At 36.2% G+C, this 18,116-nt stretch overlaps 1 protein-coding gene across 6 annotated transcripts in view; it reads left to right on the top strand.

The window, feature by feature from the left end:
• The window catches only part of LOC149806892 (uncharacterized), a 227,810-nt gene that overhangs the window by 8,518 nt on the left and 201,176 nt on the right, over positions 1-18,116 (top strand). For all 6 annotated transcript variants that reach the window (XR_016421237.1, XM_089959185.1, XM_089959176.1 and 3 more), the window contains exons 3-5: positions 2,242-4,919; positions 5,591-5,757; positions 13,758-13,869. Coding sequence is in view for 5 of the 6 variants with exons in the window: in XM_089959185.1 (XP_089815311.1) it covers positions 2,242-4,919; positions 5,591-5,757; positions 13,758-13,869 (2,957 nt within the window). In the remaining variant the exon portion in view is untranslated. The remainder of the gene's footprint in view (positions 1-2,241; positions 4,920-5,590; positions 5,758-13,757; positions 13,870-18,116) is intronic.

Here is an 18,116-nt window from a genome sequence, read left to right as displayed (position 1 = left end):
TAAAAGAAAAACTATCTTTGTATCTTTGTCTCCTTTACTATCCCCATTTCACTTGTGACCTGCCCACTCATTATTTTGTCTATTAAGGTTTAGTGCAATTTCCATATTCCAGCAAATAGCTCACTTTCATGGATTTAAATTAAAACAAGTTTTACTGATATATGATAAAATATATAATTTTGACTCATTTACACACATGCCAACCTTATTTTCTTCCTTTTAGAGTTCAGGCTTCTTAGGGACTGACCATTTAATTTCTGGTGGGTGGAAACTGGATTTTATTTGAGCCAGGATGTTTTTCTTTTACTGCAAGATAATATATGTTATCAGCTAATATAATGTATTTAGTAATTTCTTTCACAAATTACAACAAGAATTGTTTTACAGTTATTTGTGTTAGAATTTGTAAAAATAAATCAATAAATCTCTCCACCATCCAGCCCACCCCACCCTTGCTGAAAATGCAACATTCAAGCTTAATACTTAGTGTTTGAGTTCTCCTGATAAACAGCACTATTGTACCTGATTATTGCAATAAATGGTAGAGAATATGAAAAAAGAATTAAAGGTAGAATGTATGTATAGATCTCATGCACAAATAAGCAGGAAATGTCTTTATATCAGTAAGTGTAACATGTAGATCTACTAGATTCTAGAAACTGGAAACTTTGATTAGGCTGTAGTTCACACTCTATACATGAGCTGTTACTGCCATCTCACCTCTGACGGTGTGGGTTTGAGTCTCAAGCTTGGCCAGTGTGGGTACATGACAAAGCTTGCCAGTAGCTTCCTTTGGGTTAGAGGTTCTTCCTGCTGTTTTCATGGGTTCTTCCTCCACTAGCGATACTGGCTGCCATGTATAGCCTAACCAGTGTTGAAAAATGGCATTAAATCCCATGACAACAAAGTCATACAAAGGTTGTATTGGATAGTAAATCTCGGGAGTTGAACTGGCATGTGGCAACTCAATTTCACTGCCAATTTTCCTTGGAATAATCATTGGCAAATTTCTTTCATCCCCATTCTCACAATGTCTGCTACAGATGATAACATCATATAACTCTTCCATAGACATGACATCAGTGTGCATTGATATATATTCACCCTTTCTACACATTTTTTACTCTTCATCAGAGATATACTTAATATTAAAAACTGAACACCCTCTGATTGTCTGTATTCTTTTATTGACATGCTTCTATTGTACAAGAGAGATGCACCATTGTGCATATTGTAGTGGATAAATACAACTCTTGTGAGACTGAACAGATTTTACGTCAGGTGGAGATCCGAATGTAAACATGTCACATCATAGCCTTCTTTTCTAAAAGTGGCCATTATATAAATCAGCATGTTTTGTCTACTTTGTAAATATGTAAAACCAAAACTCTACAGAACAAGTTTTGAGATATCAATCCCATCACTGAAGAGTGGCACCCCTCATATAAAACAAAAGAGAGTTGAGATGGCATAGTGCTACTCTCATATAGGATATGTACACCTGACTTACATGTATGTATACCTGATTTACATGTATGTATATCTGAATTACATGTTTGTATATCTGACTTACATGTATGTATATCTTCTGAAGTGTGATCTGTTCAGAATTTATGCCTTGCTTGTGTCCACTGACAGTACAACATATTCCAACAAAGTGTTTTGACTTTCACTATGTGAGACAGAAGTTTTTTTTATAGAAGTTATTTGATGATTTGCACACTGGAAAAGGTCTTTGTCAAAAAGGATGCAGTTTATATTACTGTATATAGCAAATTTTGACCCAGTATTTTAAAGGTTTTACTATTTTACCATTATTGTTTTTGTTTACCTTTTAAGGAATTTTTATTACCTGTACCTTTATTGTCTACATTATAGGAGTACATGTTCATATTTATTTTGAAGGGTTTATCCTCCTAAAGCAATTTTTAACTTTTAATATTCAGAACTTACTTCTTAATAGGTACTAAATGGCCATGATTGTGATATTCTGTTATATTGTATGTAACTATGAATTGACTGTTACTTTGTATAGAACTATGGATTGACTGTTATGTTGTATATAACTGTGGATTGACTGTTACTTTGTGTATAACTATGGATTGACTGTTATGTTGTGTATAACTATGGATTGACTGTTATATTGTATATAACTATGGATTGACTGTTATATTGTATATAACTATGGATTGACTGTTATGTTGTTTATAACTGTGGATTGACTATTATTTTCCATTTCAGAATGTTCTGGACCAGGAATCCGTTGACAAAGATCTAATTAGTAATGTGCAAACAGAGATGGCATCTGAATTAGCAGCCTCAGCTGTAGTAGACTCTTTTTTGTTCCAGCAGTCTACTTCAAGGCTGTTTTCTATCAAACAACTGCATCTTTATAATGCAAATGACAGTCATATTTCTTGCTCACCATGTGAAATGCCACCATTCTGTGACAAAGAGTCAGTTGTATTGACTGCAGAGACTGAAAATAAACACCCCAGTATTTTAATCGATCACTGTTATAGCTCATTACAGGAAACACATTTGTACCCAAACTCATCTGCAGAAATAACAACTGATTTGTTTTCATTTCCAAACTCAGGTTCAAAGATTGAATTTCACTCCTGTCAGAATTCTGGTACACACATATCAGATTGTGCTCAAGGGCCCCATGAATTGCAGATAGGGACTCAAACATCCAGTAAACCTGAAGTGCAGCTGAATTCATTTAAAAATTCACCTACTCAAACTCAGCTTTTCTGTCATGATCAAACTGCAGATGCATCAAGTGAAGTTCATATGCTTTGTGATACAGGTATAGAGACATGTTCAGGTATAGAGACAAGTTCAGGTATAGAGACATGTTCAGAAGAAAAAATATGTTACAATAAAGATGTAGAGTTACATAATATCACTCAGGTGTGTCACAATGTGGGTGGAAACCTGCATGTATTTACAGAAATATTTCAAAAGTCAGGTATGTGCTCATCCAGTGAAGCCGAAACATGTTACCTCTCAGGAACTATTACTTCAGGTAAAGAACAATTGTGTGACAATTCATGTCCAGACACACCTCAGGTGAGTCATAAACTTGGAATAGTTACTTCAAGTAATGATGACAGCTCAGGTGTAGACTTTTTCACAAAATCCAAGGGTTTTTGTACCTCAGGTATAAACAAATCAGGTGCAGGAAAACTTTGCTCTAACATGGATATATTACCACCAACTGAAACTCGGGTATATAACAACTCAAGTGTTGACTCTTTGTTGGACACTTGTGCAACTGCCAATGCAGTCATGGATTTACTAGGTGGAGCTCAAGAGTGTCAGAATTTAGGAATCATCTCATCAGATGAGGCTCAAGTATGTTGCAATTTAAGTTTGAACTTGAAAATTGGGACAGAAGTGAGTCATAGTTTAGGCAAAGAAGTATCAGGTAAGGGAAAATTGTGTCATGGGTTATTTTTAGGCTCATTAGTTGGAGCTCAGCAGTGTCACAGGATTGGTGCAGAGTCATCAACAGAAACTCATGTGTATCATAATTCAGGTGAAACCATGTCAGATGAGGCCCAGGTGTGTTATCACTCAGGTTCTTATATAAATAGATCATCTGCTGTTGCCCTTTGTTACACCTCAGGTATAGACACATCAGTTGAAGCAGCAGTGTGTCATAGTACAGAAGCTCTTTCATCTTCTGAAGCTCAGGAATGTTATAACTCAGGCACATCTGAGTCACAGTCAGATCATAACTTTGATGCAGTTCATTCAGCTGAGGCTCAGGTATGTCACATTAAATATGTGGACAAATCAAATACAATTGTGGCATCTCATGAATTAGTTTCAGGACCAAGTTCAGCAACTGATGGTTTTGTGTTGAATTACTCAAGTACACACCCAGTCATTAAGGCTGAAATATTGGGAATCTCAGACTCAGCTAATCAGGATCATACTTATGCTTGTCGTAAGTTAGAGAAACAATCTCCAATCTGCCAAACTATTAGGTTTACTAATAATAATCCTGTTGATTCATCTACAAGTAATCTCATGAGTCACAGTTCTAATTCTGAGATATTAAGTAAGCTAGAGCAGGCACCTGATAAATTAATAAATTCACATGTGACCATAGACAGTACTGATTTACACAGTGTACCAAAGTCTGAAGATGTCAAAGCTTCTTGCAGTAAGCAGTCGAATGTTGAGTTGGAGTCAACTCTAGAAATTAACAACAGCCACAGTACAGACTTTCATTTGATTTTGGATAGCTGGAACATTTTAGTTGACTATGTTGAGGAGATGGTAGTACATGACAGCACATCTCCTATGAGTCAAACACATGATGAACTGCTCCAGAAACATAATGAATGTGTGCAGAGCTGTTTAATTTGCAAAGGAAACAATGTACATGTCATAGGGAGTGATGATTTTGTCCATGTGAATGGTAAACTTGTCCAAAAGAATTATGATAATTTTGTCAGAGTTGAAGATGGATTATCACAAGCAAAGGATGAAACTGTCAGAAGAAATAAAGACGGTTTTGTAGAGAATGAATTACTGGTCAAAAGAAATGATGATCCTACCCAGCATACTAAGAGTGAATTTAGGTGGGAGACAAATGATCATAGCAAAAGAAATGACAAAATTCTCACAGGCAGTAATATTATTTGCAGAGAAAGTAACAAACATGTAAAAGAAGATGAAAAACTTGCTGGAGGGAGTGATGAACAAGTGAAACAAGACAAAACACGAGAGATTTCTTTGATTGCAGTTAGAAAAAGGCTTTTCCATGAGACAAGTAAAAACTGTATTAGGATCTGCAAACCAGGTGTACAACATGTGCAGGACTTTCCACGGATTATTAGGATCCACTTCACAACAGATCCTCAGGGATCTTCACTCAAATGGACCCAGGATCAAGATGGAAAGTGGGTTTGCTTTGTTTTGCATGATATAAATTTGTGTTTATAAAGTTTCTTTCTCCTTTAAATATATATCTTTTATATTGATTATAAAACAAATTCTCACAAACCTACTCTTAACAATTTTGATTTGTAATGAGATATACTTTAAAGTGAAGGATGCTGGAGCACCCAGAGGAAACAAGATTTTGGATGATCAACCATTTACTCTTGCAGGTTCTTAAATCAGAGGTCAAAGAGTGGGTCATATAGGTGCAAAGCATGTAGATTACAGATGCTTTATCTAGGCCCCAAAAAGAGAGGGGAGACAATTGATGTAATCATCCTGATCTGTCCATGCAAATAAATGTAGGATATTATTTTTGTCAGTTTAGTGTCATATTATCCATTACATGTAACCCAACAAACGTTTTGAATTTAATATCTATATCTTGAAAGTTGACAATAATTCAGATAATCATTTTTGATCAGCAGAACTAGAAGCCAGATATTTGTCACTGAGATAATAAGCATTACATTTTATATTCACAATGTAAATTTAATTGTTTGTTTTAATTGTTACTTTACTTTTTCTTCCTTTTTTATGTGACAACAAATTCTATTTTATTTCCAGTTTAATATTCCAATAGTTTGTTCATTGCAAAGATAATATCTTTGTACTTCATTTATTTTTACAGTGAGTGTGTGTACACACATGGGCACTGGATTAACAACAGATCCCTGTTTCCTAGTCAGGATGTTCCAGATGCCATGGCAACATGGGATGCATGCATACATGTTGAGCCACAGTATACTGTTTTAATGAGTGGAGATAAGGAGCCTACAGTAACAACATCCAGATGTGGTAATTATGTCAGACAGTTATATTTATCTGCACAAAAATAACTACTGTAAATAAATAGAGGACCATACATGATTACTCCTTATTTCATTTTAATTTTCTGAAGTGCGTCAAATAGTTTATATCAGTGCTAAGAAAAGTTAGAAATCATTCATCATTTTCGTAGATTTAACTTAAATTGAACCCAAATGTTAAGCTGTGTGTGTGTGTGATTTTGATTTTTAATGTAGCTTTAACAATTTTTCAGTCATATCGCTAGGATGTCTGCAGTGTGATACTTTATAGTGATATCTAGCACTGGGGCATCATGCTGCAGACATGTAGCATGATGTCCCACCCAGTCACATTATCCTGACATCAGGCCGAGCAGTCCTAACACTAACCTCTTAATGCTGAGCGCCAAGCGAGGCAGCTGTTAGTACCATTTTTGTAAGTCTTTGATATGACTCGGCCATGGATCGAACTCATGACCTCCCACATCCGAGGTCGACGCTCTAACCACTAGGCCACCGGATTGGTGATACACATTAATTTGTTCAGTAAATCATGTCACAGTCGTAATTGTATATTTGGTCCTGAAATTCAGTTGGGTGATGGTGTATATTTGGTCCTGAAATTCAGTTGGGTGATGGTGACATTGCTCTTTACATGTTGTGATAGTCCAGTTTGATGAACTTACCTGATGTAGCATTTTAAGGAATATTTCTCCTTTAGATCACATTAACATTAGTGATATAAGCCTACTGCCTCTAGAATCCAGCTCTACTAAAAAGACAAAACGTGTTTTCTGTTTATCTCTTATAGACATTTACAGAATTCTTACTGATAAGTAGATCAGAATGATGGGTAGGACATTAACATATGAGGGTATATGCAAAGACATGTTGAAAAAGCATGTTTTAAATATGTATTGGAGAGATTTATGTTCCCAGTGGAGCATGAGTTCTCGACTTTGGAAGATATCAACATGATGGAGCATTATGAGATTGTAAATTCATGTCCAACCACCTGGGGTAGCATTGACTGACCCAGCATAAATAAACCAAGGAATGTCATCAAGGGGGCATTCCAAAAACAAAATGGTCAGAACTGAGAGAAGCCTGGGCTAGTAATCCCAATTGTGGTCATTTCTGTGTTACAGGGAATGCCCAGAAGGCAGATAATGGTATCATTGGGCATATAGGAGATCTCCTATGCTACGGCTGCAACAAGCCAGGCCATGTTGTTAAGGACTTTAGGAAGTATCGTCAGACAGTGTTTAATGTGGTAACTCCGCATACTATTAAGAAGCGGATGAACACAGTGATACCTATGGTAAATGGTGAGACAGCAACCATACTGTATGATACAAGCTGTAGTTATCCGGCCTTGGTTGGTAACAAATATGTCAAGCCTGGAGATTACACAGTGAAGATGGTGGAAGTCCAGTTTGCTAACAGGACTAACGATTCACTCCCAGTCATGACATTGACCTAGACTTGCCATATGTGAAAGGGCAAATTAAACAGAATGCTTGCTGGGGGTGATCCTAGGGCATAGGCATATGTTGCCACAGCCGAACCCTGTGACCTCTACACCTGTGCACATGGGGTCTGTTGAAATAAGGTCTATGAAGTAAGGTCTGTGAAGTGAAAAATCAGGGTGGAAGCTGCTGAGACCCACGACATTGCTCATTGACAATATGTTACCTAGCTATTCCAAAGTTGTGTGACAATGTTAAAAAAGGTGATATTTTGGGCATGTGTAAATTGAAGTCCAGGCTTGTGTGCAAAAACACATAGCTCAGGATGAAGACATTACCAGCCTGCATGCTGTCCTTTCCTCAGTGTGATCATTTTTGGCAGAGAACAGAGATAATCAACTCTTACCCTTCCAGCACAAAGCACCAGACATTGACACACTCTGAAACAGCTCCGTTACCCTAGTCAACACCACAGGCATTTCCAATTCCCTCTACCTTGCCTCCTTGTGGTTAGACTTGATTCCTATTGTGAAACAGTGAATGACAGAGCTAACATAAGTTCAAGTTCCCTCACATTCAACTGATGATCCTAATGATATCCTTCTCACATGGGAGGCCTATTTCCATTGCGACTGACCTAGGCCATATACTAGGGATCACAAAAGACCAACACATTAATATTAAGGGCTCAGTCACTATCAGGCCTACTTCCAGTACTTTGATCCTGACCTTTTGCAGATGTGTGCAGGGTCCAGTCTAGCCCACATACCACCTGGAGTCACTCATTCAGCAGGATGACAAGAATATTTCCTCACACTTCAGTCATGCTACCTAGAAGCTGTCTCACATACCTTAAGGGACTGGAGATGGTATCTCTGGGGTAAGGGGATGTATGTCCATCCACCTCTTACCTATTATCCTAAAGGTATTATGATAGGGTAACATATTTAAAGAAGAAACCAAATTTTCCTAGTAAAATATGTTTCTTTGAGAATACTTACCCAATGATAATACACATACACCCTCCCAGCCTCAGTGCAGTTACATCCATAGAGAGCATGCCTTCCACTCGAGTAGTAACTGAATGGTTCTGAGACTTTGCCGCCAGGGGAGATCACTCTGCCCAACTGCCACATTGGTCGGCTGACAACATTTAGCTACTTTTAGCTAATTGTAGAATCTTGGAGGGCTGGATTTGTGAGATATTATAAGTTCCCCTAAAGTATTATGATAGGTAAGTATTCTCGAAGAAACATATTTTACTAAGAAAAATTGGTTTCTATAAACTTTCAGCATTCAAGACCAAATAAAAAAGGTTCTAGATCATTACATATACATTTTGATAAAAAACAGAGTCATCATGTTACAAATCCAAAAAGATGAGGAAATGTCCATTATCCATAAAATGTCCATTATCCATGAAAATTCAGTATAAGGTGATTTTAGATATAACACGGTACTGCTATGGATCCCATGACTAAACCATTGTCTTTGAATTTGTCCATTGAAGTTGTAACAATATGGAATGAAAGAAAACAAAATGAATTATATCTCTATTTCCTTTCTAAACCATTTCTCTATTTGACAGAATTGAATTCACAAATACCATTAAATAAATTTAATTCATATAATTTAGAATTCTTACTACACCTCTCCCTTGATAACTCACGCACAACGGGGTCCACAAACATAGACCACACTATAAGCGAGGCATGAGTTACCGAGGAACCGCCAAAAATTGAAAAAAAAGCGCTTTGACATTGAGAAAACCGGGGTGGGGGGGGGCGGCGTTAGGGAACTGGGCTGTTTAATGACTGATTCCTCATTTTACAATCACATCGATAATAATTTTTAATAATGCGCTTTTTCTAATGAAGTTGTTACTCTGTTTAAATAACAATTTTTTCTCCTCAAAATATCCAACATATGAAAGATTGTTCCACCTGGTTTGAACAACCATCACGTGTATGCAAAAAATCTGTGTATTACGTCACTGCTTTTTGGTTTCTTGATGAGTCTGGTTCCCGTAGTGGTATTTAATAGTATCTTGCCAAATCGGTAGTCCACAATTTGGGAACAAGACTAACTGTTGATACACCACCAAATAAGATTCCTTTTCTTTTTCAAAAACACGCGACATTTATTTTGTGACACATCTACGTCGAAACTCAATTTTTTATTGTTCAGTACAATGTTAATGTCATGATTTCATTTGAAGTAATAATGAAATTTCTTATCATCCCTGAGGATATCTCTAAATGCCAGTTCAAGAATTCTCTGAAACTCGCTTGCCCACAATGGTCCGTATCTGTGAAATCATGCTCTTTATTTTACGAAGTATTCTTTTCACTTTGCTGCCTTGTTATCTTTGATCACAGTTAAGAAAGAGTTGGTTAATTTAAGGTAGTTTCTGTTACATACACAATAATGTTTATTACAGTGTTCGATTGATCAAGTGAGGTGAGCTCACCTGACGTACAACCGAGGTTGCTCGATTTTAAGTTAGTTTGATTTTTGTGCCTTTTAACTTTTCTTTTATTCCACCTCCTTTCTTTTATTCAAAAGACAATTAACGTGATAATATAAAGGAGGCTAGCTTTTAATTCAGTGCAACAATACAACAAATACTTCTGCAAGTCAGTTATCAAAACACGGTCGGCACTTAATTAGGTTCTCAGAGAAATGCTTGCGGACATAGCTGTTATGGTAGATTGATGCATTTTACGTTTAATTACAAGAGGACACATTGCACTTATGACGATTACACTTAAAAGGAACTAAAAAATGGAACTAGAACACAAATTTCAATTGATAAAAAAATTATTTAATTTGTATTTATTTATTGAAGTACTGCCTCCACTTGGCGTAAGTGACATTGTTATTGATCAAAATTTCCTTACATATCGTTAATTGCGGTTTACTAGGAATGTCGTTTGGAAAGAAAATGTAAAAAATTGTACAAGTTATTTTTAAATTTGATATTTCATAGTGTGATTAAAATTTCCAAGTCCTGTCTACCATTTTCAACGATAAAACGAGCGATACATCAAAGTTTCTGTTACCAATTTTTATTGTGATTTTCTTCAAGTTCAACAAATAAGGATAATTTGGGGGGTGGGTATTTTCGGGTTTAAAAAATGGGATTCATGCCTGACACCACATTATAAGTGGGTTCGCGAGTTATCAGGGCTCGAGTTATCGAGGGAGTGGTGTATATGTTTGACACACATGCACTCATCAAATTACAGTGGCTTGGTACATAATGCTGTCATCAGTTATGGACCCCAGCTACTTTGTTAAAACAAGGGAGAATTAATTGTATCGCTTTTCTTGCAGTGAAATATTGTTAATGATTTTACAGTTTTTGCAAGTCGGAGGGATCATTCATCAATGTACAGACCTAGTTGAGACATGGGGTTGTGCAGAACACTTATTTTTTATGGAGCTATAATTTTTTAAATATAAGTTATGCTTAAAACTACAGTTCACACAGATTCATGCCACCTTTTTCAGTGACAAATTACCTGTAAATGAATATGTATTGAGTACTCTTGATGTGCAGATATTATCTCACAAGAAAAAATGTAATAGATACTGATACATAGAATAGTTATCACCTTGTTTACAGAAAGTAATTGATGAGGTTTTTTTTCCTTCATCATTTATAGTGTACAAGATTGCTTTCAATTATCCAAAGCATAATTTATTAAAGTCCATCAGGCATGGTTCACACAATCTTGAAAGTGTCATTTACAATAAGACTTTCATGTTGGGTCACTTACAGTAAGACTTTCATTTGGGTCACTTACAGTAAGACTTCCATTTGGTGTGTGTATGATTTAGATTTTTAACGTAGCTTTAACAATTTTTCACTCATATGCTATGATTCTGCATTGTGACAGTGTATAGTGATGTCTAGCACTGGGGCATCATGCCGCAGACATGTAGCATAATGTCCTACCCAGTCACATTAGCCTGACACCAGGCTGACTAGTCCTATCACTAACCTCTTAATGTGGAGTGCCAAGTGAGGCAGCTGTTAGTTCCATTTTTATAAGTCTTTGGTATGACTAGTCCATGGATCGAACCCACGACCTCCCACATCTGAGGCGGACGCTCTAACCACAAGGCCACCAGAATGGTCAGACTTCATTTGGGTCACTTACATTAAGACTTCCATTTGGGTCATTTACAGGAAGGCTTCCATTTGGGTCACTTACAGTAAGACTTCACTGTTGGGTCACTTACAGTAAGACTTCACTGTTGGGTCACTTACAGTAAGACTTCCATTTGGGTCACTTACAGTAAGACTTCCATTTGGGTCATTAATAGTGAGACTTCGATTTGGGTCACTCATAGTGAGACTTCGATTTGGGTCATTTACATTAAGACTTCACTGTTGGGTCACTTACAGTAAGACTTCTATTTTGGGACACTTAAAGTAATACATTCATGTTGGATCACTTACATTAAGACTTTCAATTTGGGTCATTTACAGTAAGACTTTAGTGTAGGGTCACTTACATAAGACTTTCAATTTAGGTTACTTACAGTAAGACTTTAGTGTAGGGTCGCTTACAGTAAGACTTTATTGTAGGGTCACTTGCATAAGACTTCCATGTTGCGTCACTTACAGTGAGACTTTAGTAAAGGGTCACTTACAGTAAGACTTCCATGTTGGGTCACTTACAGTAAGACTTTAGTGTAGGGTCACTTACATAAGACTTCCATGTTGGGTCACTTACAATAAGATTTTATGGTCACTTAATAATACTTCCATGTTGGGTCACTTATGTACTCATTATTGTACTCAACTACATTTCGGATCATGATCACTTCATCATATTTAAATAAATTGTTGCTGTGTTGACTTGGTCATTAATGAAAAAACTGATAAAATAATTGGTCAAGTATTTTCAAGCATGATTGCCATAAGTGCTTTATGTTGGTATGGGGAGGCCAATCAATTAACAAAAAGTTATGTGTATTGTTTGCCAAAAGGAAATTGACGCTGGCTTAAAGTGCTTGGATGTACCATTGAAAAGGTCAAGAGCACAAAAAGAAGGAAATATTGACAATAGGAATAAATTTAGAACATGTTTTTGCTTGAACATGAAAAGCTTGAGGAATCAGAAACTCAGACTAATAAGACTGTTAACTACTTTACCCACCATCATCCCCTGATACTGCCTTCAAATAGGCCTAGTCTAACAAAATATATTTCATTTTTCTTGTTGAAGAATAAAATAGTTAAATCAGAAATTTCATAGACTCTTCTTACCAATAATCAACAGTAATCTTAAAAACTTTACTCACTGTTAATTTTATTGCTTGAAAATGAAATTGTCCTCGAAACATTGTTGAAAAATATTGAAATTCCTGGCAAAAGTCTTATAAACAATGTCTTCAATTATATTGCATGTTTATCCTGTAATATTTATGATCTGAATACATGTACATTGTGTTTGCATGTACACTGTGTATAAATTATTCATAAATGAACTGCAATAAGTATTGTCCAAATTGGTATTTTAAAATGTAAAAGAATTACTGTATATACTCAAACGTCCAGTCAAACTGCACAGACCCGGATCTACCATGATATAATGTGCCAGCAGATTTGGATTTCTGTTGTTTGCAGATGTAATCAATAGAACAAATAACAGAGCCCGATCTTCTGGTGCATTATGCAATGGCAGATCAGGGTTGTTTGTAGATGGACTCAGTTTCTAAGTGAGTATATATGTTTATTGCCAGCATCAGGCTTTATGAAAAATTACCAGTATCAAGGGGCCCTGAGTGGTCTAAAGTTCTCACCATTATGGATCACTGCTATCTCACCTCTGTCTGTGTGGGTTTGAGTCTCAGGCTTGGCCAGTGTGGGTATGTGAGGCAGCTTGCCAATAGTTTCTCATGGGTCAGTGGTTCTTTCCTGGTTTTCCTGGGTTCTTTCTCCACCCTTTTTACTGACTGCCATGTATAGCCTATCTTGTGCTGAAAATGGCATTAAAGTCTATCACAAAAACAACAAGCAGTATCAGACTTTTTGATAAATTACCAGCATCAGACTTTATGATAAATTAACAGCATCAGACTTTATGATAAATTACCAGCATATTTTTGATAAATTACCAACATTCGACTTTAAGATAAATTACCAGCTTCAGACTTTGATAAATTAAAAGTATCAGACTTTGTAAAAGTGTAGTGTAGTATATGTTAGTGTATATTATCTTAAAGGCTTCAGTCATTCTTGTGAGTGTCAGGATCTCTCGTTTGATAGAATTAATTTGACTCTGATGTGTTTTGACTAGTTTTATTTGAGACCTTTTTCTTAAATATGATATTATTTCTGAAAATCATAATAATTTAGTATTATTAAATTTTCACATATATGGTCAGCTCAACATATTCACAACTTAACACCTGAACTTTGATACAATATCATTTGCTTTTGTTTCAAACTATTTTAGTGACTGAAGTTACCTTGCAAATTTGCTAACAGTTTGTACTTCACAAAGTTAACATATTTTCCTTACAGGATTGAAGTCCTATTGCTATCACACTGAAATGGCAATGCCCAGTTCAACATTGGCATTGGCAGTTGGTAAATGGAGGGAGATAAGATTACTGAGTAATGATGAGGACATCAGGTATGGATGAATATTAAATTTTGAAAAAGTGAAACTTGAGCCTGGATAAAATTTCATCCAGCAAGATTGATGGATTCTAGATTTGAGTGTAAAAATTGCTTTATTCTGGAGTCTAATGCAATATTGTTTTATTCTAAACTTAAGTACAAAATTGCTGTATTCTTTACTTAAAGGTAAGATTGCTGGATTCTAGACTTAATTGTATGATTGCTTGATTCTAGATTAAAGTGTAATATTGCTGGATTCTACACTAAATTGTACAATTGCTGGATCTTCATTTTAATATTGCTGGATTCTAGACTTAAGTGTAAGATTGCTGGATTCTAGACTTAATTGTATGATTGCTTGATTCTAGATTAAAGTGTAATATTGCTGGATTCTACACTAAATTGTACAATTGCTGGATTCTAGACTTCATTTTAATATTGCTGGATTCTAGACTTAATTGTATGATTGCTTGATTCTAGATTAAAGTGTAATATTGCTGGATTCTAGACTTAATTGTATGATTGCTTGATTCTAGATTAAAGTGTAATATTGCTGGATTCTAGACTTAAGTGTAAGATTGCTGGATTCTAGCCTTGAGTGTAAGATTGCAGGATTATAGACTTGAGTGTAAGATTGCAGGATTCTAGACTTGAGTGTAAGATTGCGGGATTATAGACTTAAGTGTAAGATTGCAGGATTCTAGACTTGAGTGTTAGATTGCAAGATTATAGACTTGAGTGTAAGATTGCAGGATTCTAGACTTGAGTGTAAGATTGCAGAATTATAGACTTGAGTGTAAGATTGCTGGATTCTAGACTTCATTGTAAGATTGCAGGATTCTAGACTTGAGTGTAAGATTGCTGGATTCTAGACTTGAGTGTAAGATTGCAGGATTATAGACTTGAGTGTAAGATTGCAGGATTCTAGACTTGAGTGTAAGATTGCAGAATTCTAGACTTGAGTGTAAGATTGCTGGATTCTAGACTTGAGTGTACGATTGCTGGATTCTAGACTTGAGTGTAAGATTGCAGGATTCTAGACATGAGTGTAAGATTGCAGGATTCTAGACTTAAGTGTAAAATTGCTGGATTATAGACTTTTGTGTAAGATTGCAGGATTATAGACTTGAGTGTAAGATTGCAGAATTCTAGACTTGAGTGTAAGATTGCTGGATTCTAGACTTAAGTGTAAGATTGCTGGATTCTAGACTTGAGTGTAAGATTGCAGGATTCTAGACGAGTGTAAGATTGCTGGATTCTAGACTTGAGTGTAAGATTGCAGGATTCTAGACTTCAGTGTAAAATTGCTGGATTATAGACTTGTGTAAGATTGCTGGATTCTAGACTTTTGTGTAAGATTGCTGGATTCTAGACTTGAGTGTAAGATTGCAGGATTCTAGACTTCAGTGTAAAATTGCTGGATTATAGACTTTTGTGTAAGATTGCTGGATTCTGGACTTAAGTGTAAGATTGCTGGATTCTAGACTTGAGTGTAAGATTGCTGGATTCTAGACTTGAGTGTAAGATTGCAGGATTCTAGACTTCAGTGTAAAATTGCTGGATTATAGACTTGTGTAAGATTGCTGGATTCTAGACTTTTGTGTAAGATTGCTGGATTCTAGACTTGAGTGTAAGATTGCAGGATTCTAGACTTGAGTGTAAGATTGCAGGATTCTAGACTTCAGTGTAAAATTGCTGGATTATAGACTTTTGTGTAAGATTGCTGGATTCTGGACTTAAGTGTAAGATTGCTGGATTCTAGACTTGAGTGTAAGATTGCTGGATTCTAGACTTGAGTGTAAGATTGCAGGATTCTAGACAAGTGTAAGATTGCAGGATTATAGACTTGAGTGTAAGATTGCTGGATTCTGGACTTAAGTGTAAGATTGCTGGATTCTAGACTTCATTGTAAGATTGCTGGATTCTAGAATTGAGTGTAAGATTGCTGGATTCTAGACTTGAGTGTAAGATTGCAGGATTCTAGACAAGTGTAAGATTGCAGGATTATAGACTTGAGTGTAAGATTGCTGGATTCTGGACTTAAGTGTAAGATTGCTGGATTCTAGACTTCATTGTAAGATTGCTGGATTCTAGACTTGAGTGTAAGATTGCTGGATTCTAGAATTGAGTGTACGATTGCTGGATTCTAGACTTGAGTGTAAGATTGCAGGATTCTAGACATGAGTGTAAGATTGCAGGATTCTAGACTTCAGTGTAAAATTGCTGGATTATAGACTTTTGTGTAAGATTGCAGGATTATAGACTTGAGTGAAAGATTGCAGGATTCTAGACTTGAGTGTAAGATTGCTGGATTCTAGACTTAAGTGTAAGATTGCTGGATTCTAGACTTGAGTGTAAGATTGCAGGATTATAGACTTGAGTGTACGATTGCAGGATTCTAGACTTGAGTGAAAGATTGCAGGATCCTAGACTTGAGTGTAAGATTGCAGGATTCTAGACTTCAGTGTAAAATTGCTGGATTATAGACTTGTGTAAGATTGCTGGATTCTAGACTTAAGTGTAAGATTGCTGGATTCTAGACTTGAGTGTAAGATTGCAGGATTCTAGACTTCAGTGTAAAATTGCTGGATTATAGACTTTTGTGTAAGATTGGTGGATTCTGGACTTAAGTGTAAGATTGCTGGATTCTAGACTTGAGTGTAAGATTGCTGGATTCTAGACTTGAGTGTAAGATTGCAGGATTATAGACTTGAGTGTAAGATTGCAGGATTCTAGACTTGAGTGTAAGATTGCAGAATTCTAGACTTGAGTGTAAGATTGCTGGATTCTAGACTTGAGTGTACGATTGCTGGATTCTAGACTTGAGTGTAAGATTGCAGGATTCTAGACTTGAGTGTAAGATTGCAGGATTCTAGACTTAAGTGTAAAATTGCTGGATTATAGACTTTTGTGTAAGATTGCAGGATTATAGACTTGAGTGTAAGATTGCAGAATTCTAGACTTGAGTGTAAGATTGCTGGATTCTAGACTTAAGTGTAAGATTGCTGGATTCTAGACTTGAGTGTAAGATTGCAGGATTCTAGACGAGTGTAAGATTGCAGGATTCTAGACTTGAGTGTAAGATTGCAGGATTCTAGACTTCAGTGTAAAATTGCTGGATTATAGACTTGTGTAAGATTGCTGGATTCTAGACTTTTGTGTAAGATTGCTGGATTCTAGACTTGAGTGTAAGATTGCAGGATTCTAGACTTGAGTGTAAGATTGCAGGATTCTAGACTTCAGTGTAAAATTGCTGGATTATAGACTTTTGTGTAAGATTGCTGGATTCTGGACTTAAGTGTAAGATTGCTGGATTCTAGACTTGAGTGTAAGATTGCTGGATTCTAGACTTGAGTGTAAGATTGCAGGATTCTAGACTTCAGTGTAAAATTGCTGGATTATAGACTTGTGTAAGATTGCTGGATTCTAGACTTTTGTGTAAGATTGCTGGATTCTAGACTTGAGTGTAAGATTGCAGGATTCTAGACTTGAGTGTAAGATTGCAGGATTCTAGACTTCAGTGTAAAATTGCTGGATTATAGACTTTTGTGTAAGATTGCTGGATTCTGGACTTAAGTGTAAGATTGCTGGATTCTAGACTTGAGTGTAAGATTGCTGGATTCTAGACTTGAGTGTAAGATTGCAGGATTCTAGACAAGTGTAAGATTGCAGGATTATAGACTTGAGTGTAAGATTGCTGGATTCTGGACTTAAGTGTAAGATTGCTGGATTCTAGACTTCATTGTAAGATTGCTGGATTCTAGAATTGAGTGTAAGATTGCTGGATTCTAGACTTGAGTGTAAGATTGCGGGATTATAGACTTAAGTGTAAGATTGCAGGATTCTAGACTTGAGTGTTAGATTGCAAGATTATAGACTTGAGTGTAAGATTGCAGGATTCTAGACTTGAGTGTAAGATTGCAGAATTATAGACTTGAGTGTAAGATTGCTGGATTCTAGACTTCATTGTAAGATTGCAGGATTCTAGACTTGAGTGTAAGATTGCTGGATTCTAGACTTGAGTGTAAGATTGCAGGATTATAGACTTGAGTGTAAGATTGCAGGATTCTAGACTTGAGTGTAAGATTGCAGAATTCTAGACTTGAGTGTAAGATTGCTGGATTCTAGACTTGAGTGTACGATTGCTGGATTCTAGACTTGAGTGTAAGATTGCAGGATTCTAGACATGAGTGTAAGATTGCAGGATTCTAGACTTAAGTGTAAAATTGCTGGATTATAGACTTTTGTGTAAGATTGCAG

Source organism: Sinohyriopsis cumingii, chromosome 1 (assembly GCF_028554795.1).
Source record: "Sinohyriopsis cumingii isolate HCF-2022 chromosome 1, ASM2855479v2, whole genome shotgun sequence".
NCBI classification, from domain to species: domain Eukaryota; kingdom Metazoa; phylum Mollusca; class Bivalvia; order Unionida; family Unionidae; genus Sinohyriopsis; species Sinohyriopsis cumingii.
This window is presented reverse-complemented; position numbering and strand designations above follow the sequence as displayed.